Source organism: Pezoporus wallicus, unplaced genomic scaffold (assembly GCF_028554395.1).
Source record: "Pezoporus wallicus isolate ANWC-B61680 ecotype Strahan unplaced genomic scaffold, APGP_CSIRO_Pwel_v1 contig_8620, whole genome shotgun sequence".
Taxonomy (NCBI): Eukaryota; Metazoa; Chordata; class Aves; order Psittaciformes; family Psittacidae; genus Pezoporus; species Pezoporus wallicus.
In genome coordinates this window covers 97,946-124,708 of record NW_026635286.1, presented here as the reverse complement: position 1 = coordinate 124,708, position 26,763 = coordinate 97,946, and the positions used below count along the sequence as shown (strand labels likewise).

The 26,763-nt window shown below is 43.8% G+C and overlaps 1 protein-coding gene and 2 long non-coding RNA genes across 3 annotated transcripts in view; all 3 read right to left on the bottom strand.

Moving 5' to 3' along the window:
• Positions 1-1,848: 1,848 nt before the first annotated feature.
• LOC130603559 (uncharacterized) lies at positions 1,849-2,849 on the bottom strand. Its single transcript, XR_008973214.1, has 2 exons — positions 2,657-2,849; positions 1,849-2,600 (listed from the first exon to the last, which is right to left on the bottom strand). It is a non-coding gene; the product is annotated as an uncharacterized LOC130603559 (long non-coding RNA).
• Positions 2,850-2,873: 24 nt separating this feature from the next.
• The window catches only part of LOC130603544 (dual specificity calcium/calmodulin-dependent 3',5'-cyclic nucleotide phosphodiesterase 1C-like), a 52,263-nt gene continuing 28,373 nt past the window's right edge, over positions 2,874-26,763 (bottom strand). The window contains exons 2-3 of the mRNA XM_057417373.1: positions 8,943-8,993; positions 2,874-3,065 (exon numbers count right to left, since the gene is read on the bottom strand). Coding sequence (XP_057273356.1) covers positions 2,884-3,065; positions 8,943-8,993 — 233 coding nt within the window. The 3' untranslated portion in view covers positions 2,874-2,883. The remainder of the gene's footprint in view (positions 3,066-8,942; positions 8,994-26,763) is intronic.
• LOC130603553 (uncharacterized) lies at positions 20,794-26,344 on the bottom strand. Its single transcript, XR_008973212.1, has 2 exons — positions 26,258-26,344; positions 20,794-20,869 (listed from the first exon to the last, which is right to left on the bottom strand). It is a non-coding gene; the product is annotated as an uncharacterized LOC130603553 (long non-coding RNA).

Genomic DNA, 26,763 nt, shown 5'->3' with positions numbered 1-26,763 from the left:
CCCTGGACCAGCATGGAAGGTCTCAGATGAGCAGCTCCATTCTTCCCTGAACATCTCAGTCACTTTGTACCATGGAATCCCACTTGACACAAGACCCAGTGCAGCCACTACATCGCATAAGCACCACCACAGTCATATAAACCAATGCAGTGTCCCAGGTCTTCAGAATAACACTCCATCTCTCCCGTACATCAAAAACAAATGAGTCTAGAAGAAATCATAAAATCAGCGAGGTTGGAAAAGACCTCCAAGATCATCAAGTCCAACCATTACCCCAGCACTGGCATGCTTTTTATATACATTGTATATATACAGTACAAAAATTGTATGAGAAAAATAATTGTATAAGAAAAATATAATAAGTGTATCAGAACACTTTTTAATTATGAAGAGATCATGCACTACGCTTATTTGGGGTGCAGAGAAGAGGTTGGTGTCATTTGGCTGTTGCTTCACAACTTAAATTACTATTGCAGGGAAAGTATGTCTGAAATGACTGAAATAACCACATTCCTCCTTTTATGTTTAAATGTGTTTCAAGCTCCTATCTCAATGCTGAACAAAATTGAACATTGATCTCTTCTCAATTTTCCAAGCTGCAGAACAGCAAGTACTGCACAGTAGAAAACGAGAGCTAATAGGAGAGGTGGCAACTGGGATTTCATGCTGCTTATGTGTATTCACATAAAAGGATACACAATTAGAAGGAAGTGTGACTCATTTGACACTGGAGAGACATCTTTTTAACTATGCATGAAAGGGATCATAGTGCCACACACTGCTCTAACAGCAGTGAATCACAAGCAGTAAGGGACAAGCTGCATTTTAGAGTTCATAGCAGTCATGTTCAAAAACAAGGCCTGGTTCTTCTCCCTGTAAAATCAGTTCAAACAAGGCCAACACTGGCCCTCAAACCCTCTGAGATTCAGCACCAGATTACCAATGAAGACATTCTTGACTGGGCAACTTGTAAAGCTTGTTTCATTTCCCAAAAGGCAGCAGAGTAGCGAGATCTTCCATTGGTGTCTGGTAAACAAGGAAAGCACAACCAGGGAACCTCTGCCACCCAGACACGCCAGTCTCACACTGTCAAAGAAGCAGTTGAAGGTCATGACCCACAAAAGACCCTGATGAATCAATCATGCAACCCATGGTATAAAAGATGGTACAGCCTCCTAAGCCCCAGTTAGCACCGTGACATCAACAAGACCCCAAACTGAATAAAAACACTGCAGTGTTTTCATTTTCTGACGCCTTCAGGCAGTAATTGCAATGTACTCTCCTATCTTCCGCTCCTCTGCATAGCTCAAACACACAAGGGACTTCCTTTCTTTATAAATCTAGGCAGTTTCAATTTACTCTGTAATGACAATTTGTTTGGATTTCCAGATATAAAAGTCCCCACAAAATGTCACATCATACAGTAATGCAAATACTGATGAAATACAAAGGTTCAGTCATGTTTGTAAACCCTTTTAAACTGCATTAACAAAACCATTTTGCTACATTACATTTTCCAACTCATCAGTCCTCATGCCACATACAAGAGCACTTCTTCCAACAGTCACCCCTACTCACATAATCAAATCATGCCATTTGGAACACTATGGCATTATGTTGTCATATAAAATGGTTGAAATTATCTTGACTATAGCAATGTAATGTTATGAGAAATGAAAGCTGAAGAAAAGTTAGACATCTTGAAGTGGTAGATTTGAAATAGCAGAGACACAAAGTGTTGAAAAGCCATCAAATACCACAGGTCAGGTCATCATAAAAGGAGGATCCAGGTTCTGAAACACTTCTGCTGAATCATTTCAATGGAAGCATTAAAAAATGAAAATGCACTAGGGAATTACAAGATTTATTTACACAGACTGACATAAACTCACTTTCTGGTCAATGTGTTTTTAAATGGCAAGCAGTATAAACAAAGTATCTTAAATTACTACCCAATATAATGACTTAAATAAGTAACTTCAAAATAATGATTATATGAAGACTGAAATAAGAATGACAGACTGGGGTACAAGTAAAAAATACTGTAGTCAGAGAGATTTATCCAAAGCAAACCCCATTTTACACTTGCACACATGTGCACTTAGTATAAGAGAACACAGAGCATGGTTTTTCAAAGAGAACAACAAAGCTCAAAACCACTTGGAAAAGAAATCAATTCTGCCACTCTGCTTTTGCTACGACACCAGCTTCCACATTATGGTCAAGGATGCCCTGCATGCACACAGCTTCTTTTTCCACCTCATTCTGAGAAAACTGTTTTCAGAAAACATGCCTCCAAGAAACATTTGACAACTGTACATCCACATGATTAATAAACAAGAAAAAAACCCAGCAAGAGATACATCACACACTTTACAACACCAGCAATCGCTTGCAAGCCCCTGGCCAGGACCCTTCTCCTTGACAGAATAAATTAATGCTAGATCATTCTCAAGACATTACACCAACAGAAGTTTCAGCTTTCCCTTGCATCAATAAAACTAATCATCAGATCTAAAGGGCAAGTCTTCATCACTAAAACACTTTCAAATGAAACAATACCAACCTTCAAAGATATCTTCATATAACAAGCTGTCTTTCTTGACAGTTTTGGCTAGCTACAGACTTCATATCTGTCTATGAAGTCTTTCTTGACAGTTTTGGCTAGCTACAGACTTCATATCTGTCCAGCCCATAATCATTTAGGAAGGCTAATCAAAGATGAGTCCAGCCAGTATTGCTTACAGACCTCTTTCTTTCACTCTTGTTCAGTATAAAGATATGCAGCATGGCAGAATCCTTTTGTATCTATATCTCTCACCAAACCCACACTGCAGACTCCATCTTAAAACAATAACCTCTAGAGGACAAAGTAAACTCGTGTCAGTCAGACCTGAAAGATGTTTTCACCAGCGCTTCAGGACTGTCCACTGGTGGTAGTTCATCTGCTAGAATTTCTTCAGGAGGTCTAGGGTCGTTGATGATGGTCGGCTTTGGCCTTTCCTTGAGGTTGCCGGTCAGCCCATCGATAATGGTGTTCCACAAGCAGTTTTGTGATTTAGAACCTGCAAAAACAGAGTGAGAAGGAAAATAAATTCATAAGCCTATCATCAGTCTCTCAGCAGTCTGGAAAAGAGAGATGATCTAGTCTTTTTGCTTTTGCATCACTAGTTTGGGATTAAGCCCGAAAGCCTGAAATAAACCTGAAAGTGGAAGCCAGCACCAACATTCAGGTCACTCCAAATCCGAGACTGTATTGCTTCCCATAAAAATATTTGATTACAGAACATGGAGTTGTCACATCTCAAGAAAAAAAATCCTCTCCACATTACATTTATATTATAGTTTAGCATGTATTGATATGGCTGCACTGTAAAATGAAGAGCTGATCAAAAACTAAAGTACCAAATCTACACAATATTTATTAATCATTGATTTTCTCAGACTAGAGTTAATAGTGGTTAAATTATAAAGCTATTGCTGAAGGACTGAAAACATACTTCTGTTGAAACATCAACTGTTCTCAGTAGACATTCACATGCCAAAATCTTTCTACAGATTATCTTTTCTACATTTATTTACAAGGATCAGCAAGTGCCTCTTGCACATCATTCAGAGAACCCATCCTCACCTCTAAGTCTAATTCCACTGACAGAGTACAATTCGCATCCTTCAGTCACATCTCCTCCCCACCTTTGGGGAAGAGAATATGTGAGTTACTTCTTAAAACTGATGTATTTGTTTCATATTTTCAACAATTTCCAATAGCTTCTGAATAAATGAGGAAGTTCTGAAAATCACACTGACACTACCACACTGAACACCTGTGGCACATTCTCACTTTAGAGCATTACATTATAGAATATACAAGGGTGAGTCAACAGATCCCGAGATGAGCAGCTCAGTACTGAAATACTGATCATTTCAACTAACAGACTTCCCACAATAGAGGTGCAGCAAGCATTAATCTTACTGGATTCCAAAGTACGAAGACATACTAGCTCTGTTAGTAGGCATTCTCCATGGGCTTTTTATCAATATACAAAAGGAGAGGAGGGATAAATCTGGTAAATGGGGTATTTCTGTAGCCAGTAACTGATTTTTATAAGACACTGCACAGATAAGATTTTCAAATATTTTCCCAGCATTCAGATTTAATTATCCAACAGAGACAACTAAGAAGCAAGTAGTAGACCACACACATGGATTAATAAGGCTGACTTTGTTGCAGCACACACCAAGTACATAAGAGGAAGACAAATAGAAGAAGTGTTATGCAATACATCCTGAGAATATGTCATGAGGAACTACTCTGTGAGAAGCTGATGCTTCTGATCCTGTTGATGCTGATGCTCCAGACAGGTAAAGGCAGCCTTATTTTCTGGTTGTCCTAAATGCCTTGTTTTCACATTGCCTAAATAATGCAAAGACAGAAGATCTGGAAGATGCTACCTATCTCCTCCATTCCAAAATAATTTTCAGACTATTTCTCAGCTAATCAGGAAATCTCCATGCTCATAGGCTTCTCCAGAAAACCATGCAACATCAATACATATTTATCATTCAAGGGCTTGAGATGTTACGGCAACAGACTCACAGACTGGTTTGGGTTGGAAGGGACCTCAAACATCATCTAGTTCTAACCCCCTGCCACAGGCAGGGACACCTTCCACTACAGCAAGTTGCTCCAAGCCCCGTCCAGCCTGGCCTTAAACGCAGACAGGGATGGGGCAGCCAAAGTTTCTCTGGGCAACTACACATGCTGTCACTACATGTCCTTGTAAAACTTCCCCCCTCCAGGTTTCTTGCAGCTCCTTTAGGCACTGGAGCTGCTCTAAGGTCTCTCCTTAAAGAGCCTTCTCTTCTCCAGGATGAACCAGCCCAGCTCTCTCAGCCTGCCTTCAGAGCAGGCCTGCTCTAACTCTCACGGCATCTCCATGGCTTCCTCTGGACTCCCTCCATCAGCTCCACATCCCTCTTGTGCTCGTGCCCCAGAGCTGGACACAGGACTGCGGGGGATGGGGGGGGGGGGGGGGGGGGGGGGGGGTGTCTCACCAGAGCAGAGTAGGGGGGAGACAGAATACCCTCCTTCAACCTGCTGGTCATGCTCCTTTTGATGCAGACAAGCAGACGGACTGTAACCACACACTGCCAGATCACGGTGAACTTTGTTCTTTAAACCACCACCCAAATTTCCCAAGTTCCTTACTTTTACTTGAGAAGGTAAGCAATTGTTTTCCAATTCTATATTGGGAAATATAGAAGGTGTAAGAGTTTTAAGTTATCTGACCATACCAGCCACTTGTGATAGAGCCAAAAAGATTGTAATTCCCTATAATACATTGAGGGGACCATTTCTTTTGAAGAGTGCTCAGCACAGTTGGAAACAGAAGTTTACCCATCAAGAATGAAAATTCAGTTGTCAACCAGCCATGTACGCTGTACACTAAAGCAGGAGAGCAGGATAGCAACACTTACAGGAACAAGCTGCTGAGGGCTATCAAAATCATATTGTGTTGAAAAGAGGCTCTCTGAAGCCATTTCAACTGGTGAGATTTTCCCCTGAAATCACTGCAAGGAATCTGCTGAGCTTCCTAAACCAGCACCTCCTCCCTGTTTCCTCAGCTGTACCCTTTCTTTTATTCCAGAAGCCCTCCAGCTTGTCATGCACAGGCCAACTCCATGGTGCAGGAAAAAGACACATTAGCCTTTCTCTACACTTACTAGATACAAGCAGCTCACTGTTTGCACTTCCACTGAAAACCAATAGTGGCAGGTTAACTAATTGCCACTGAGAAAACCATACAATCACTCACATGGAACCTTTTCTTCCTTTCTTTTTTCTTAAGAAAAAAAATGGAAGAAAATCAAACACTTGTTTCAGCACATACAGTTGTTTTCCTATGGTCTCTGCACCTACACCCGTACCTTTTCCTCTCAACTGGGTATCCATCCATCTAAGCTGTAGGCACAGATCTACTTGGCTTTTACAAAGATCAATAGCAGCCATGGTGTGTGCCATGCCCACCTAATCAGTGTTCAGCCTGCCCTCAGCTATGCTCAGCTGAGGGGAATTAGGCAAATAATTGATTTACTTACCAGGTCTGCCTGAGCTGACACAAGCCAGGAGCTTCCAGCTGCATGAAAAGCTGAAAGCCTGATGAATTTACACCTCCACAAACACTGATGGCACCTTGGTACTCATAGCAAGATGACATAGCAAGATACCAGGCACATTAACTGCTGCTAAAGGCAGGAGTACCCTCTTAAATTCAAAGTCTCCTAAATGGACTGGAATTTGCCATTTAGGAGTACAGGAGATTGGGTTACCCTAACATTGGAATCAATAACGCTTAATTTTCATTTCAAATCCTTGTGAATAGGTGTAAACATTTGCAAAAATGCTTCTCCCTGATTTTACTGTCAAAGATGATTAAAGCTGAGCTAGAGGCAAAAGCAAAATAGGTCTAGGTGCTACAATTTAGAAAGCAGAACTCTGCTTAAAGAATCTGTGAGTAGGTGTTCAAATACCTTCATCATACAGCCTGAATATATTCTTTAGCTGCAAGCCACCGATAACTATACAGCTACCATTCCCATTGCCTCACTTAACACCAGCAGCCTTTCCCTCCTTGTGCATGAACTAAAGGGGAAACAACTACATGCTCCAGAAAGCTGCAAACAACAGTCAGGATGGACAAGACTCATGTGGCTTTCAGTAGGTGATGTCCAGTTGCCTGCACAGGTAAATAAGGTCAGCCAAAATGGGTATGGTTTGTTAAGTGTTCAGGGACACCCCAGCTGGGATCCCACTGAAATCTCTGAAGGTTCTACTATTGAGTGTAATAGTAAAGCACAGCCATTGCAGAGCAATGGAAATCCTGTTCCATGTTGTGAAGATGAAGTTAATAATTGCCTCTGAATTAATCATTCGAGTGAATGCAAAAGGCACAATCCAGGAAGATACCCAGTCTCTGGTCTGTGACTCAGACACAAGGCTAATAACAATTATCCTCTGCAACTTCAGTTACTGCTTGGATCCTTGTCCTCAAATGCTGCAGCTTTTCCTGACGTTCAGTCAGGATGTTTCTGAATGCTCGATCTGCACTCTACTGTTTGATCAATGAAACATGGTGTGGTAGAGTAGGTTATAGTACTCTCAGCACAGATTTGGGCATCACGTTAGCACAGCACATGCCTCAGACATTTCTCTCCTTTCCATAACACAGTTCTCATTCTAATTTTCCTTCCCATTGCCACAGAGTTGTCACCTTATACTGCTCATGACTGCATAGTCATCATTAATGACACCCTATGAGAAACTAGCTGGATCATTAAACCCTTAACCTGACTCCTAGATCCCTAAATTTAACTCCTAACAGTGAAGGTGTGGTTTACACTTTGAATTATCTCCCTTCATCCCTATGTTATGCCTCCGTGACTATTTCCCAAACAGGCTTACCTAAGTGGTCCTCTCTGCATTGCACTTCTGTTACTCTCAAATGGCCTTGATCTCACCTCCACACTTAATCCCATGCAGCACTGGGTCCTACGACAAGGCCTTACAAGGGGGTTTCCTGCGCTTTCATTCAGCTGATAGCCATGCGCTGGTCTGTTCTCTTCCATGTAATGCCAGGCACCCCTAACTCTGCAAATAAGGCTTGGCTGCATGGTCGAGAGTCAAGATTATCAAGCAGGAACAGACCCTGGTTGTTGCTGGGTCTCAGAGCTGCACCCAACACACATTCACCAAAAGTCAAGTTCTTATGGATGTCAGAATCAGAATTGGAAAGCCAGCTCAGTTTCAAATGTCATGACATTACACTTGACCCACTTGTCAGGCAGTATTGCAGCATGAAGGCCTTGTAACCCAAATGTCCAGGAATAAACAGTACTTGGGCTGAATCTCCTGCGTACCTACTACTCAGGAGCCAATGGACAAAAAGCTGGTGATAACAAACTTGAAAGTGTTTGCAGTTACAATTACATTTTTATCCTCTTGTGATTTCCTTTGCCATATGAATTTTGAGGGCTGAACCAGGCAGGACCAGCCCCTTTTTAAGCTTTAGTGTCTACAACATGAAGGAAAAGAAACCCTAAATAAGGAATGACAGTACAATTATCTTTCAGTTGTTTCCATTCTGCTCCATCCCACTGTAATTCACTACATGCAACAGATCTCATAGCCACAGAAGTTCCTTCTACATCACGCACCTTAGCTACCTATGTGAGGTATGGCATGCTCAGAGTGCCATCCTGTGACTGTGTGAAATACTGCACCATAGATGGAAACGGCTGTTTTGATCTGCAGCGCCCACGATGATGGCAACTGCCATCATGGAGAAAGGGATTTTTCCCCACTAAGTGGTCACAAATCATCGTGAAACTGTGCGTGCATTAAGAACAGGATTTCCTATCTTCGCCTTCAGTCCTACATACTTAGTTACATGCATCTTTAATAATTCATATGGTCAAAAGTCACGGCCAGTTGGTGCTACATTACCAGCTGCATCCCTTCATTTGCTTCAAACCTGGGTCGCTTATTTCAAATCCCAAGCCATACCTTTAGTTCCTAACCTTACTGTGTGAAGCAAAAAGTGATGGAGGAGCCATCAGTAAGGTTTCATTCCATTTTTCATAGGCTACTTCAAAGGCTTGACTCAAACCTCTTTATAGCCACTACAGTCAAGTTCATTTGACTTTGTGACACTTAATTGTTATAGCTTCTTATTCTTGAAAAAACAGTAAGGCCACAAAGCCTTCCATCCTTTGCATTTGCATCACCTCTGTTCAACAAGACAACTTCTGTAATTGACTTTTCCAACTAAGTACAACGAACTGCAATAACAGGGCAGCCAGAATATAAGATTAGAAGACTTAGTAAATGTGTTTTCTACAGTAGCTACAGAAATCAACCAGTTTAAATAAGAAAAGCTACTTACGGGCAAATCGGGAGAGTGGTCGTGCATTTTTGTCACCTGTTTCATTCGCAACTGAAAGCAGAAAATACAGAGAAATAAAAAGCATTACATTTAAATGTTACATTAAGATTAATGATAATACCAACTCCCATGCATTTAAAGAGTAACAGCAGTTGAATATATATGTACAGGTGTATACACATATAGATAATACTTGGTTTAATCCCACCAAATATATTACTTTGCATGTTTGTCCGTCTGTTGGTTCAGTTTGGCTTTCAGAGTCAGTAGGGCACCTGCAAACCTTGCCCTGCCCACATAAAAACTGAATCATGTAATTGCCCAACATTCAAGCACTAGCCCTTAATGGTACATAGCAATATATGATTGCAGTCATATCCTTACAAATCCTATTTTACGTTGGACTTTTTCCCAAGTCCTAAATAAAATGTAATTTTTCCCATTTGCATTAGTGATTACAGCAAGAAAAAAAGTAAGATTATTCCACCTAAATAGAGAAATGCACTAGTAACTTTGGAAGCCCAGAGAATCATTTAATAGCAAATTAAATGAAATTCAAGGATCTGTGCAAAGGAATCTTCTGACATTTGGAACTGCATACAGATATCACCAAGGACAAAACCAACCCCATATAAAACCTGCTTTTTTCTGCCTCAGATTCATACTGGTATAGCTCAACAGTTCTGTGACCCAGCAGCATGCATTCAGTCAAGAGCATAAACAACTCTTTGGGGTTTTCACAATATTAAACTCAGCTGTAAAAAGAGCGTTATCAGAAAGAGGAATTACCATCCATGACTTTCTTTTTTGTAGCTAGAATAATGATGAGGAACAGCATTGATGGGCACATAGGGAGGAAGCCAGGTTGGACAAGGTGTGGGTCTAGTGGAAGGTGGCCCTGCCAGTGGCTGGGGGGTGGAACTGGATGGATGAGCTTTAAGGTCCCTTCCAACCCAAACCATTGTCTGATTCTAAGTGCAATTCTTTGCTTTCTTTCAAAATGCTGTTTTCCAGAGACAAAACCAACCAAGCTAAAGAATTCCAAAGGATGCAAAATATGACCAGAACCAAGACTCACAGATTCCTATCAAAATAACTAAAAAAAACCCTGACTTTTGAAGCCGAAAAAGATTTTTGATGAAATTCAATTCTTCTGACAAGTCTTAAGGTTGTAGGTTTAAGTTTGACTTCATTTAAGAGCCATATCCAGTGTCACTCCAGCTTTCCCCCCTTGCTCTCCAATCTTTACCCGGTGATTAAGGTGGCTCTGGCACTCGCTTTAGCGAACAGAGAGACGTATCTAACAAATCACTGCCTCATTTTGCTCCCATTAGCCAGTAGATGGTGCCGTTCAAACACTGGTGCCTCTCTATCAGCCTGGGGAACTAGCTAGAGCGCGAGCCTTGAGGTCCCCCTGGTCCTACAAGACACCCTCCCTTGAGTCCATCCCAGGCACCTGCAGCACAAACCGCAGCCAAATAAGCTCTCCCGGGATATCGTGTGCAGAGACATCGGAGTGACTGTACAGTTACGCAGGTCCTGAGCAGTGCATAGTTTGAGAGTCAAATCTGGCTCTACATGAGGTGATGGCATGGTGGAGAGGCAGCAGCATTCTTCATGGGGCAGGGATCTAAACAGCTGGACCCAGTGAAATCAAGAACCATGCCAGAAAACACTGCTACAGCCAATCTGCAAAGGTCAAGCAGCCAGGCTTTGTCTTTAACTCAGTGATGACAGCTTGAACAGGGTAAGCAGAGATCACCTACAGGACTGGTCCCTTTTGTGGTCTTATGTAGCTCTCTGTATCGCAGCAGAGCCTGGGCAAATTCATAGTATTTACTGATATTCAAATTGGGGTATCAAGTGAACTATTAGATCAAAGAGGAAAGAGCCTGCTAAGGGCCTTTTAACTGCACTATTAAGTATATCCTCCACTCCAGTGGCAGAAGGCACGCCCTGGTCACCAGGGGCTTCAGGTACACACAAGGTTTCCCCTTTGTGCCACCCTCCAGCAGGATGCTGCAACAAGAGCACTGCACCCAGCATCTGTGTTTGGGCAGCTCAGCTCCCGGACTGGCAGCATCCAACAAAACAGATGTTTTTAACCCCCTCGGAAATACGCCTTTCCCAGCTCCAGGCTTTGCACAGGTTTGTTGTCGGTTGTCAGTGCTTTCCAAACATCAGATGGTGTCACATACAGAGTAACACCCATCCATCTGCTACACAGCCATACAAAGCAAAGGTGCAGGCAGAACAGTGAAGCAATGAGCAGGACAGAGAGTACTGGGGATGCTGAACCTGCATGCCTAGCAATAATCCTGGTACCAGCGAGCCAACTGCTCTCTGGGAACTGCCTGGGACCAAAGAGGTGAGATCTCAGGTTTGTTTGGCCCTGCAATCAAAAGCAGAAAGATTCAGAGGCAAAGAGCATGTCTGTGTTTGGTCTGTGTGAAAATCTCGGAAGGTTTTACTTGATGCAGTTTTTACTGTGGAAAATCTGCATATATATATATATATATATATATATATATATATATATATATATATATATGTATATACAGACACACACAGTCATCTTAATGGAGTCTTTGGAAAGACACAGAACTAGCAGACCTACGTACATGATACATGTAAATGAGAAGGCTTTTTCTCCAGATGGCCCAAAACCTTCTCAACCCTCTGTTTACTCAAGTTTACTCAAAAAGTAATAAACTTTTGGCAGAAAGCAGGTATGGCAGGGGGGTGGAACTGGATGATCTTAAGGTCCTTTCCAACCCTAACTACTCTATGAACTAATGAAGCTGGAAAAAAAGGCCGGATCTGAGGACAGAAGTCACAATCCACACCAAAGATGAGTTCTGGTACTTCCAAAGATTTCCTGTACCACTGTGTCTTCATTATGCTTATTCTCCAGGTAAACTCTACCCTTGTATGCTGAAGTCTCAGCTGTTTTCCTCATTAGATGAGACCGTCAGCATGCAAACTGCAGGTATTCACTTCCCTCTCTTCAGCTTCCATCCACCATTTTCTAATTATATTTTTTTTGTATACTAAACCACACACATGTGAAGTTACTTTGTATTCTAACCTTGGTGAAGGGTATAGCAAAATGCAGACAGCTTGCAACTGCTGTTCCTTCAGAAAGACAGTCACGACAAGCAGGAGGCTCCGTCCTGTAATCATCATGTTAGACCAAAACACTCATGCACTGACCACATAGACAACAATTTCTCCATTCCAATAGTATTATGTTGTATCGTAACTATGGAACTATGTATCGTAACCTGGAACTCTCAAAAGCCTCTTGCTGCAATTATATCTTCAAAGACATGATGAGTACTTTGATTAACATGGATCACTCACATGCAAGTTCACTGCTTCATATTTTAGTGTCTGCCCTGTTCAACCATTTCCTCCAGCTTGCCACTTCTTCCTAACAGAAGGTATTGATTTCACCAGTCACCCCCTCAGCCAATTTAGCTTTCAAAGATCCTTTGTCAAACTTCTAGTACAACGCAAAGAAAAACATAGCACTTCTTAGTATTGACTCATCAACACTGACAGACATTAGCACATCATCTATATTTTGCCATGAGAGTGAAAAAAGAAAGCCAGGTATTTTTTACCCACCATTAAATACATTATTTCAAGAAGACTTTTTCTGCCTTTTTTTAAAAAAAAAAAAAAAGACAAAGGCAGATGAGCTCAACTATGTATTGCACACTGCTAGTACATTTGTCAACATTCAGAAAAGGACATTAGATAAGGTGAACACAGATATGTAGATAAATTTACATGGAATTATAAAATCATAGGATCATAGAAAAGGTTGGAAAAGGCCTTTAAGATCATTAAGTCCAACCATTGCCCAGCACTGCCAAGGCCACCACTAACCCATGTCACTGAGGGCCTCCTCTACACGGTATGTCCAGCACTGCCCTGGGCAGCCTGTTCCAATGCCTGAGCACCCTTTGGGGAAGGAATTGTTCCTCATCTCCATCTAAACCTCCCCTGGTGCAGCTTGAGGCCATTTCCTCTTGTCCCATTCCTTGTTCCCTGGGAGCAGAGAGCAGCCCCCTCCTGGCTCCATCCTTCTGTCAGGCAGTTGTAGAGAGTGATAAGGTGCCCCAGAGTCTTATCTTCTCCAGATTAAACTCCCCAGATCCCTCAGCCACTCCTTCTCAGACCTGTGCTCTGAATAAACTCTTCTTCTTTTTCTTTTCTTTCTTTTCCTTTCCAGTGCCACATATTTTAAACAGTATTCCTGCTTGCCCAAACATACAATCATCTGGTAATCATTTCCTTTAAAACTCAGGAGAATAAAAGACAGTACTAAGCCAACTGTGCCTGTCTAGCTTACACAGGTAAATCAAAGCGAGAGCCTTTCTGTAAAGTCTAGAGTTTTGCTCTCAAAGACTCTAAAGCCATTAGATGCTTTATAAACTTATCAAGCTCCATCTTCAAAGTAGCTTGGTTTTACGCTTACCTAGCTTTCGAGACTTTGCCAGAACCTGATTGCAGGATCAGTCATGACCTAACATTTAATTTGTATCAGTTTATATCAATTTGTTCTTGTGCCAGCAATCCCTCTAAGCTGAAGTATTTATTTTTTTCCTCGTGTTTAATCCTTCTGTGACTTGGGCACAGGAGGACTGAATTTCCCCTTTCCACCATCATTTTGTGGGCTAAACACATCATGATTATCTGGTTTTGCCTTAGAAAACAGGTATGTTCATACCCCTCCCCATCCTTATTGAGCCTCTTCGGGGTTGATTCATTTTCCCACGGGTACCACACACAAATGTTAAGATGCTTTATTCTTGCCTGGTCTCACATCAGTTGTGAGCTTTGACACCCCCTCATACAATTAACAGGCTCTTAGATCCTAGTAGAAGTTTTTGTTATTAAGTCCTCATCTGTATGATCTTTCACTCCATACTCCCTAATTTCAGCCTTTGTTGTTAACCTAATCCTCTAGGTCACACTGATCTCATTATGAGATAATTCAGATCTCCCCTGTACTGTTTTGTCTCAGCAGCAGTTACCAGAGCTTTCCTTTTTTCTGTGTTGCAGTCATTAACAAAATTCTTATGCAAGATCAATCCCACACAAGGATCTGAAGCACAACAGTACTGAAGGCAGGCTTTCCTGGTGGCTTCCTGACCCACAGAGAAGCTAAGGTTGCTCATAAGAACACCTATTCTTGGGGTATTATGAGCCCAATAAAGAGATCAGAAAACTCTCAGACCAAACAAATAATGCCTCATAATGAGGAAAATTCTGCTTCTGAGAGATTTTATCCAGCACTACATAAATTGCAAGCCAGTGTGCACATTACTGATGTGCACTTAAGTAAATTAATGGTTTAATGAGCGCTTAAGAGTTCATCCAGTTCCAACCCCCTGCCATGGGCAGGAACACCTTCCACTAGAGCAGGATGCTCCAAGCCCCATCCAACCTGGCCTTGAACACTGCCAGGGATGGGGCAGCCACAGCTCCTCTGGGCACCCTGTGCCAGCGCCTCAGCACCCTCACAGGGAAGAGCATCTAGCTAACAGCTCATCTCGATCCCCTCTGGCAGGTTAAACCCATTTCCCCTTGTCCTGTCCCTGCAGGCCCTTGTCCAAAGCCCCTCTCCAGGTTTCTTGTAGCCCCTTTACATACTGGAAGACTATTGTAAGGTCTCCCCTTAAGGAGCCTTCTCTTCTCCAGGCTGAACAAGCCCAGCTCTCTCAGCCTGTTTTCATAGGAGAGGGGTTATTCAAGCCCTTCCAGAGTCAGTTATCTAGAGTTTTCTAGTGTTGTATCCCAGTACCATGCAGGAAATGCCAGAACTTCATATGATTTGAAATGCTCATGCTGTAAACATCAACAGCACAGGCAGGATAAACATACCCTATAAAACAAATCAGTAGGATCACAAAGTTACAAGAATACACAGCAGCCTTTCCTGATAAAAAAATACTGGATGATTTGACTGTCTCTCTCAAGATTCTAATTAGTTACTACAATTAAGAAATCAATGACACAGACGGAAAAAGCACAATATGTGTCTCTTGGATGTACTCTGAAGATCAAAAAACACATTCAAAACAAGAGCTGTTTCAAAATACTTCTGGAAGGCAGGAAACTGCAATCTTCACTTCCAAGTAACAACCAAGAAGCATACGCCACCCAGCATTTCCTGAAATAACTCCTAATGGATTTTTGTTGCTGCTGTTTGCCTGGCAACAGCACTGCACACCAAACATTGTCCTTCTTCATTAACTGGAGAGGAGCACCGCACACAACAGATGACTCATTTTCCTTATAAAAGGATCCTTACACTGTAGGCTGTTTGCATCTGTGATGGCAAAGTTGCTTCAGACTGATGGCTTGATCTTTGAGCCTTGCATAGGATTTTGCCACAGGAAACATAGCAAAACTGGATGAACCCAAAGGAATTCCAAAATCCACGCTTCTCACTTGCTTTTTTCCAAACTTGTGCAGATGTTCAAAGAAACCAGTAACAAAGGCAACTGGCAGAAACAACCATCCTCATGATTTCTTCTCACTTTGCTTACAAAATAATAATAATGACCGACTGTGACAAACATTTCTGAGTGCAATAGGGACCATCTGGTTGCATAATGAAAGGTTTAAATACTTGTTGTTTAAATCCCCTTTTCCACATGGGTCAAGATCTTAACATCAAAATGAAATATAATGCAAACAAGGAACATTCCAACATTTTCTTCTGTGCTCCAGAGCCATGAGAATACTCAAGTGACTAGGGCATTCTAAATTTTAAGACAAACCTTCTAGCAAGAACATTTCTCTAAGCTTCTTCTACCTGCTGGTACTGCAGCAAACAGAAGCAATTAATGGACCATCTGCACTGTCTCATTTAGACTTGCACATTGTCCTAGTGACAGCCACAGCCATTCTTACAGCAGGATGCAAGATGCCCTCAACTTTGGTGGATGCAACTGAGGGAACCAGTATTAGAAGAACAGCGCTGCAGTGGTCTTTATGTACTGCTGCCCTCTGTGTGGGCTCACTCATGAGCACCCACACTCCAGGCACCTTATCTATGGATGTGGATATCCATCACTTACAGAGTTCTTTGGAAGTCAGTGAAAAATATCTGTGTTGCATTGCAGATTTAAACAGTGCTACAAATAGCATCAATCAAGCACAAGAAGGTGGAAAATGGACAACTTGCAGCCTTCTCCACTCATAAGAAACATGGGAAGAAGAATAACTCTGCACTACCCTGAATCCCAGATCCTCCTCCAGAGCTTCAACAGAAAGAGAATGCAGGGCAGCTCTCACAGCTTCTGTGGATGAAGCTCCTCCCAACCTGCCTCCAACCTCTTTTTTAATCCATTGTCCTGGTTTGTACCCAGTCAGGCAACTCATTCACTCACTCCCCCCCTTCCTTCCCTCCCCTTACTCCTGGAGGGACAGAGAGGAGAATCAAAAGAATGCAACTCCCACAGATTGAGATAAGAACAGTTTAGTAACTAAGGTATAACACAAATCACTACTGCTACCACCAATAATAATAATGATAAAGAAAATAACAAGGGAAGAGAACACAACACCTCAGCACCAGCCAACTGATAACTCGCCCCCCCCAGCCTGACCAAGCACCGACCCATACCTCCTCCAACCCCTCAGTCCCTAGCCCTTCTGGGTAATTCTCAGTTACCTCCTGGGCATGACGTGCTGTGGTGTGGAATACCTCTTTGGTCAGTTTGGGTCAGGTGTCCTGTCTCTGCTTCCTCCCGGCTTCCCCTCCTCCCTGGCAGAGCATGAGGCTCACAAGGTCCTTGGCCAAACCAAAACATCAGCTCTGTTTCCAGGACGAAAGTCAAAACACTGCACTGCATCAGCTACCAAGAAGGAGAAAAATGACTGCTACTACTGAACCCAGGACATCCATGCCCACAGTACAAGCACAGGAGGCAGCATCAGTGCCTCACAGGCTGTAATCATTTATTGCCCACACCTTTACAGGGAGGAATGAGAGTGAGCTCTGTAAAGAGGAAGGCAGAGGAGTGGAGAAAACGTAGCTGCAATGCTACCCCAGGTGCTCTCTCAACTGTAACTCATACTATAAGGAAGTACCTGAAAATCAGTACTGATGTTCCTAGGAAGGGGAAACAAAGGGAAGGAGTGTATCTGGTTTGCAGCTTGGCACTGCCAGCTTCGAGGGCCTCACTGGCTGTTTTTTCCACCTTGCTTCTGGCAGCAGGAGCATGCCAGTGCTTTGGTCCTACCCCTGGTGCATGCAGTTTCCTGCTCCTTGTTTCGGCTCCCAGAGCATTGCAGACCCCCTGCGCTTTCCCCTGGGTTCTGGCCACTTCCTGATTTCTCCCTTTGCCCACCACATCCTGCCCATGGATGATGGCTGCTTCCCATCAGGCGGTGCAGTCTCCCTTCTCAGATTGCTCTCCTGTCATAAACACAGTCAAATCCAAATAGAAATGGACAAGGAGAAAATGCATGATTGCTAGCCCAAGCTCAATAAGAGGATACTATTTCCCCCCTCTCCCCACCATTTCCAGCATAAGGGGTTCCTAAAGAATCTGTAATTAACCTCCAAAAGCTGTTTGAAGTCACATATCCAAATGCTGCTTGAAATCACGGACCGACAGGTACCCAGGCCATGCTATCCACCTCAGCAGGCGGATATAGTTCTGCCTACCCTGATGCAGCTGCAGCCACCTTCCTAACAGACCTGACACAGCAGAGGCAGCCTCGCCACCTCCCTTTATTAGCAAACGACAGTTTGCTCCCAGCTCTGGCAAGGCCCTTGCTGTTCCCCTGGCTCACCTACCTCCATCTCTAAATGCTGAGATGAGTGGCTCCCCTCTGACTGTGCTTTGAAATGAGTGCTGTCTTGTCAGGTTTTCACAAGAAATGACCAAACTTCTTTTAAAATGTCAGGTATTAAGGAAAAATAAGCCTGCAGTTAAAGACAAAGCACTTAGGAACTGAGATTTCTGAAACCACGATTTCCATGAGGAGGGATACAAAAATGCCCGAAACTATAATCCTAACAGACTACCTGCTACAGGCTTGCATTTTACCAGGGAAGTTTCTAAAGCGGTTCTCACAGAAAGAACTTGATGGGAATGTTATTAAACAGGGATCCTCCTCCTCGCCTCTGTTTAGCTAAGAGCAAAGGAAACAATGGCATGATGTTTCTCACTGTTTTGACACTTAAGAGTGTTCTGGAGGCTGCTTACATTTAGCACACACTTTTAGGTTGGAAACTGTAACTCCCCCATTCCTGCAGAACTACAGTTCACCATTACGGGTTTGAGATGCCACCAACACCACTTCTGCTTCTTTCCTTCTTCTCAGGTTTTGTGTTACATTATTCACCTCCCAGGGGCTTTCTACAATCCCTCCCAGGTGTAAATTGTTCCAGAAATTATCTTTGGTTTACATGCAGGATCATGGCCTCAGATCCTGTGTAACACAGCCACCCACTTGCATGTGTAAATATTACCAAGTGCAAGATTAATCAAGAGGAGGGTGGAAGCAAACTGATTTTCCCAACAACTTAAACTTGGGTATTTTTCCATTCTGCACAGAAGAGAAAGAGATGGAGAAAAAACAAAACCAACCAGACCTCAGCACACAGAAACCAAATTACACTTCTGAATATTCTCCCCAAATGGACCGTACCAGTGAGATGGCTCATTAGATCCAGCCAGGATCTCTTTGAACATGAGCAGAACCTTGGCATGTCTCTGCTCCTGGGCAGATCTCAACGGGGGGTGTGTTTCAGCACTTCCTTGACAATGAAGCTTCAACCAAAACTATTTCAGTCTGGTCAATGTATTTAGACCAAAGATTAGTTTACACATCAGCAACAGCAACACTAGAGCCTTCCCTACCATTTAGTTTACTAACAAGCTGAAGCTCCCACCAAAATATGCAAGGAGAGATTTGCTTCACATACCCAGTCACTTATTTAAGTTGAAATCACAGTCAAAATTTGGCAAGAGCAAGTCTGGAAAGAAACAGACGTGACTGACTGTTTAAGCACATCCATGTGGCTGGAAGAGCCGACGTGTCTCACGGTAAAGGGATAAAGTTTAGACATGTAGGTGCACCGTTAGCTTCTCCCCTGCTCAGTTCTCAGTTCTGTAGGCTGTCTTACCTTCTGATCCAGGTCTGGCACAGCTAAATGCACCGTATGCACTCCTCTCACACCAGCCACCGTGCTGCTGCTCTGTGTTTTGCTTTGGACTGTCACCCTGTACAGAACATCTACCCACCAGACTCTGGAACCAGAGAAGCATTACAAAGCTTGGTCTTCCAGAACCGAAGCCAAGATTTTTCAGTAAGCCCTTTCACATACAAATACAAACATTTGGCTCCTGTGGATGAATATAGCAAGCACAAAGCTGAGTTATGGAGTGTGTTTTATTTTATGACGATTGCCAGAGGGGTCATTCTCTGATGTTAACAGGGTCCCTATGAATTGAAAAGCACTTCCTGCACACCGTGATGGATGTTCATCCAAAGAAAGCTGCTGGACACTGCTGTTGTTCAGCTACTATGTGCTCATCAGGAGGCCACAGAAACTACCAAAGAGACCAGATTTCTTAGCCAGCATTTTCAAAAGTCAACTGAGGTTTTAAAGCTATAAAAAGCTACAGGAAAAGAATGGAGTTATCACAAGAATTTCATATTAGTTCCATAAGTAATGGAAAACTAAACTTTATGGCTTGTTACACATTAAAGCATCTCATTTATAGTGCATTGTATTTCACAGAAGGCAGCAACATTCCTGCCAGTGTTAGGCCAAGCTGCGGGGAACCATCATGGAAGGATTTGATCCTGCCAACATAAGAATGTATCTTCAGCTTCTTGGAGGAGAAATGGGAAGAAAAGTGCTCTCAGGCACAGGCGCACGCTGAGCAGATAGACGTAGGGTTCCAAACACAGAAGGAAGCTAAACCAAACACTCCTCTGTGATGCACATGGGTCACTCAGTTTGGCTGACTTAAGATGTACCCAAACCATAGGTACACAGTTCAAAGCCTGCAGGCTCGGGAAGCCCACATGTTCCCCCCGAGTGTGCTAAAAGAAAATGACTTAAAATGATGGTTTTTTTAATTATTAAAACTTAAGTATGTTGATTTTTGTTTGCTTTTGATTTGGTTTTAAATCACACTTTCCACTGGTATGGAAAAATAACTTCTGGAACAAGCTTACCTCAGTTTGCCAGTTTTATGATATTCTTTGTTACAGCAAGTAGGTATAAATGAGCTTTGGCTAAAAGGTAAACCTGCACAAAGTGTCTTTTTATCAGACTAATTTGCTATGATCTACAATTTTGCTCACACACATGAAAAAGGCTTCTGGAGTACTTGGGTTTAACTACTTGCAAAGTGGCATCAGCTATAGCAAAGTTTATCAGGAACACAACTCACACTGCACAAATATTTTAAAAAGTGGAAGTTTATGTGTCTTTCCATGGCTCAAATAGCAAATAAAATAAGTACCTGGTATTTCCTAGTGCCTATAAAGTCTCATTATAGCCTCTCAGACTGTAACTGCGTCTGTTACATGCCAATCGGGATCCATAATGCCACCAGCTCCAAAAAGAAACATGGAGCTCTGCAAGAGCTAATGATTAGAAAGCTATTAAAAACATATATACACACACAGAGGTTTTTTATCCCAGCAGCTATGTGATAGCCAAGTGGATTTCAAAGAATAGGGAATTTCTACTGCCTGTAATAACTGGATGTGAACTGCAATAATGCCCCAAAACTGAAACATGCATGAGTTTTCATAACAAAAATGAAAAAACAAACCAACCAACAACCAACCAACAATGAGACTTGGTTCTGATGCATTTAATTGACTGAATGTTCTCTATAGAGCAGCATGAAGATCCTGGTGTAGTACTGAACAACCTATGTAAGGAGACAACAGACAAGGTGAGGTTACTGCAAAAGAGAAGTTTCTGCAGCTCTCATGCTGCAACTGACAGCTCAGATTCTCCTGTCACTCTTCACATTCCTCTCCCACTATTCACGTTCCTCTGCCCCTCTTCACATTCCTCTGCCCCTATTCACAATCCTTTGCCCTCTTCACATTCCTCTGCTGCCTTCACAATCCTTTGCCCCTCTTTGCAATCCTTTGCCCCTCTTTGCATTCCTCTGCTCCTTTTCTCATTCGTCTGCCCCTTTTCACAATCCTCTGCTCCTATTCACAATCCTCTGCCACTCTTACTCCTCTGCCCCCTTAACATTCCTTCGCCCCTCTTCACAATCCTTTGCCCCTCTTCACAATCCTTTGCCCCTGTTCTCCTTCCTCTGCCCCTCTTCACATTCACATGAAAAGTGCTCTCATACCTGCCCAGAGCTGGTGTTCCACCCAAGGATTGCTGGAAAGTGGCAGCTGATCATGGGCAACAAGGATGGAGCCATTCCAAGCACAAGCTGCTCTGCACAAGCCAGAACCCCTGGGGAAATGGAGCCAAAGGAAGAGTAGTGCTTGCTCCCGCTCCAAGCTTGCACTGGACAATGGAGCCAGAAAGAGCCAAGGCAGGAGTGGTGCCCTGGAGGTGCGAGAGCAGCAGCAAGAACCGAACCCAAAGGGAAGCCCTGACAAGGGGCTGTGCTCAACGGTACAGAGGACAAGCAGCAACCCCTGGGCCACCCCAGGTGTTTACAAAGCCTCCTCCAAATGTGAGCACGAGGGGCCACCTGACTGGAGCAGGAGCAGCAGCCTTTGGGCCACAGCAGCCCAAAGGAGCCCTGTCAAGGAGCTAGCTCACTGCTGCAGAGGAGCATATATTTAAAGATTTTATGGATGTTTCCCAGGGAAAGTACTGATTTCTGTTTCAAAGCTGAAGCTCTTTCAGCTTGGGCACCTTTTCGCTTTACAATGAAAACTTAGATTTCTCAGTGGAAATAGAGACTTGTACAAATAAAGTTTGTGAAAACTCAGCTTCCTATTTTAAACATGTACAATCAGGCCGCACTGTGCAATGCCATTAGTCCCTAAGATAATCCCAGATGAATGTGCTCCCAACCCCAAGTCAACCAATTCTTTCGATAAAATTAACCTTCTGTGATGTCTGAGCAATCAGTCAAATTATACACCACTCGCATACAGCTCTGTAACAATATTGGTCTAGTGGTTCTGATACAATAGAGCTGCTTTATGGAACAGCAAATACTAACACACTGCAATATGTAAGAAACACATAAATCGATATACTTTTGCAGGGAAAAATATTTTAAACTGTACCTTAGTACAAATAAAAGGCAAAACCCCTCAAAGTCTGGAGGAAGATTCAGAGCTGCTTTTGTACAAGAGGGTTTTGTCCCTTCTTACTTAAGCCAGCTGGAGATCTGAATAAAGCTGTAGTTCCTTCTCCCACCTTATTCTGACCATTCTTTGAAATGTGCCTAGCTTGTTCCCGGAGCTTCTACTGAGACTGGATCAAGCATCAGATGTTGCCATTATCTAAAAACTTCAGCTCCCAATCTCTCCTGTCATTTCCACACCCACTTTTCCCCTTGCAAATAATGCATGAATCATCATCAGAAATCACTCTCCGGTCCATTAACAAACTAAACAGACTCACAGCAGTACACACATGCCTATCATTACATCTGCCCTGATATTACAGGGATCAACGCTATAAAAAATACTTGCAGTTAGCAAATATTCATGTTGTATTTATTAGCACTTGCATTGCAGTACACACATTATGAAACAACTTTTCTGTGGTAGGAGGAAGCCAGCAAGGAAAACTGCTTTGCTGCTATATTAATAACTTACAGTGCAGTAATCCTGCGCTCTACACAGTCTCAGACTGGTTCACTGGACAAAAAATAAACTTAGATGGCTTTAAAAGGTTGTGTATTGGGTCAAAAGTGCCACAAATATTACAGCAAATCCCTGAATTAACACAAACTCATCATGTTGGTCCAAGTCTATCCAGAAACATATTCACCAGGGCTAGGCCAAGGGCCCTCTGCTGTGTCTGGCTAATTTAACAACAGGGCACTCTGCTTGGGAAAACCACTAATCCCCAAATGTAGTACGAAAGATGAGACCAAGACTACAGAGACATTTATTCACCCAAGCATGAGAAAAGGCCCATGTCTTCCTGACCCTCCACAGAGTTTCTACAACGTCTTAAACATGACTTCAGTAGATAATTTTACAGGAAGTGACTCCTAACAGAATTTTCAGATGCCTTCAGGAATGAGACAGGACTCCAGTGATCTCTCTCCCTTATATCCTATCTTAGAAAACATGCCCGAGAAACAGGAGAACTGGAGTGAGGACGTGGGGAAGGCCGTAACAGTATTCACAGCAGTGACTTCCACTCAACCAGATGACGACTGGCAAGGTATTAGTAGAGGTGTGGAATAGATGTGAAAGCCTCAGATGTTTTGACCATTAGGGAACACGATGGGACATAAATGAGAAGATTGTGGTCATTGTTTTTCACAACACAATGAAAAGTGAAGTTAATATCGAATTCACCCCAGAAAAGATGTCCACACTACTCAAGTTATGAGAGGAATAAGCCCTCTTAGGAGACTGAAGGAGATGTACATCACCCTTAGTCAGGAACTTCCATCCAGTTCAGTGAAAGCAGAATTGCCTCTGAGGTGCAGGAATGATAAAGAGAAAACTCTGCTTTAGGTTATACCTAAGAAAAGGCTTGCAGAGGCACTGGTGGGAAGGCTGCTGAAAACAAAGGTGCTGCCTGGGAGTCAGGGAAACAGAATTTGCTCTCCATCACCTATACAAGGAGCATCTTTCCGACTACAACTCTCAGCCACCTTCAGCACTGCAGCTTTTTAACTGCAGTCCTACTAATTTGCACTTTTCTGCGTATCAGTGAGCCAGTTCTATTCAGAGATAAGAGCGGTGCTGCTGCTGAGAGCTCAGGTCAGGGCTTGAGCCCATCTCTATTACCTCACACAGAACTAAAAAACCCAAACAAAAGACAGAGAAGCTGTTCCATTTCATCACTCCACCACCACCCCATCAGCTTTCATCTGTTTGCTTGTTTGAAGATACAATCAATAATACATTCCAGGTGCATCCTGATTCAGAAGTACCTCCCGCAATACCACAAACCCATGGCAATCCCCCGCTTAAAACACCCTCAGCTTGACAGGTACCACGGGTGTTCTGACCTTGACAGGCTTCTGACCCTGACAGTATCAGAGAAGCTGAGAGAGCTGGGCTGGTTCAGCCTGGAGAAGAGAAGGTTCCTTAAGGCGAGAGAGAGCTTAGAGCAGTTCCAGTGCCTAAAGGGGCTACAGGAAACCAGGAGAGGGGCTTTGGACAAGGGCCTGTAGGGACAGGACAAGGGGAATGGCTTTAACCTGCCAAAGGGGAGATTGAGATGAGCTCTTAGGCAGAAGTTCTTCCTGTGAGGGTGCTGAGGCGCTGGCACAGGGTGCCCAGAGAAGCTGTGGCTGCCCCATCCCTGGCAGTGTTCAAGGCCAGGTTGGACGGGGCTTGGAGCAACCTGCTCTAGTGTAAGGTGTCCCTGCCTGTGGCAGGGGGGTGGAGCTGGATGAGCTTTGAGGTCCCTTCGACACAAACCAGTCTGGGATTCTACTACCTGCTTTGTCAGCTCATTTAGGATACAGATTACATTGCACTGGAGGCACCCAGACCTTAACTCCTGTAAAGTTTCTGGGCATTTCATGCCCTGACTCCTACATTTCCATCACAGATTTCAAAACGTTTGTGTATTTCCTGCAGTTCAGGGTTGGTAACAGCACAGCAGATGCCAGGAAAGGCCACCAGAGACATCGCAGAAACATTCGCAACCCCTCGAACGCTGTCTTGTAACGCCCCTTCTCCAAACCGGAGGGGTTCCACACTGCCACACCCTTTGTCCCCAGCTGCAGGAGGCCCCGCTCACGCTTGCAGCCCAGGGGCTGCGGGTTCCCCCCCTCTGCGAACGGCGGCTGCCTGCGGCAGGGCGGCGAGGTCCCCGCCGGCTTCCTGAGGGGGGCTCTAGTCTCCCGGCACCCTCGGGCCGTCCGTTGACGTGCAGGGACCGGCCGCTCGGCGGGAGGGTGCCGCGCCATGGGGCTGGAAGCGGCTAACAACCGCCACTTGGGCCGCGGAAAGGGCCGCGCCCCGGCCAGAGCCGGGCCCGCTGCAATCGCCGCTGCGGGCTGCGGCCCGACCGCCGTCCATGGAAGCTCATGCAGTGCGAGGCTGGCCGGGGCCTCCAGAGGTGAAGCGGGGCTGCAAGGAGTGCTCGGTGCTGCCTGATGGGAGGATGGAGCCAGGAGGGGGCTGGTCTCTGCTCCCAAGGAAGAAGGGATGGGACAAGAGGAAATGGCCTCAAGCTGCACCAGGGGAGGTTTAGATGGAGATGGGGAACAATTCCTTCCCCAGAGGGTGCTCAGGCATTGGAATAGGCTGCCCAGGGCAGTGCTGGAGTCACCGTCCCTGGAAGTGTTCACACACTGCGTAGATGAGGCTCTCAGTGCCATGGGTTAGTGGTGGCCTTGGCAGTGCTGGGCAATGGTTGGATTGGATGAGCTTAAAGGACTTTTCCAAAGTCGTTGATTCTGTGATTTACATCGAGAATTACATCAAGATTACATTTGGGTTTCCAAACGGGCACTAAGTTACTTGCTTGTACTTAAATCTGTGCTAATGGTAAGATGCAACTGCCAACTTGCTTAAACACTGACACTGTGCGGCAGTATTTGGCTGTCTGGTTGACACAACCTTCTAAGACGATGCCTAATGGGTCACCTTTATCAAAGTGAGTGGAAGCCAGCCACGGTTTTCCAAGTGAGCAAATCCATTATTCTAGAATTCAGAGAAACCACGTTTCTCCTAGAAGAGAAACTTTGGTTCACATAACAAACCCCATAGCTTCAGGTGCTCCAAGTAAGTAAGTATACCAGGTATTTCCTAGTACCTACAAGGTCTCATTATAGCCTCTCAGACTATAACTGTGTCTGATACATGCCAATCAGGATCCATAATGCCACCAGCTCCAAAAAGAAACCTAGAGCTATTAAAAACATATATACACACACACAGGTCTTTTATCCCAGCAGCTAAGTGATAGCCAAGTGGATTTCAAAGAATAGGGAATTTCTGCTGTCTGTAATAGCTGGATGTGAACTGCAATAATGCCCCAAAACTGAAACATGCACGAGTTCGCATAACAAAAATAAAAAAACAAACCAACAAATAAGCAACCAATTCTGAGACATGGTTTTGAGCATTTGACTGAATGAATGTTCTCCATAGAGCAACATCATGACACTGGTGGAGTATTTAATAACCTGTGTCTTCAGGAAGACAACTTGAGAGAAGACAACAGTCAAGGTGACGTTACTGCAAAAGAGAACTTACTGCAGCTGTCACGCTCCGACTGACAGTTCAAACATAAGGATTTACATTCTTCTGTCACTCTTCTCTTTCCTCTGCCCCTCTTCTCATTCCTTGGCCACTCTTCTAATTCCTTTGCCAATCTCCTCATTCCTCTATCACTCTTCACGTTCCTCTGCCCCCCTACACGTTCCTCTGCCCCTCCTCGAATTCCTCTGCCCCTCTTTGCAATACTCTGCCCATTTTCACATTCCTTGACCCTCTTCACCTTCCTCTGCCCCTCTTCACTTGCCTCTGCCCCTCTTGGCATTCCTCTGCCATTCTTCGCATTCCTCTGACATTCTTCGCATTCCTCTGCCACTCTTCACCTTTTTCTGCCCCTCTTCACATTCCTCTTCACTCTTCTCGTTCCTCTGCCCCTCTTCAAATTTCTCTGCCAACCTTCTCAATACTTTATCAC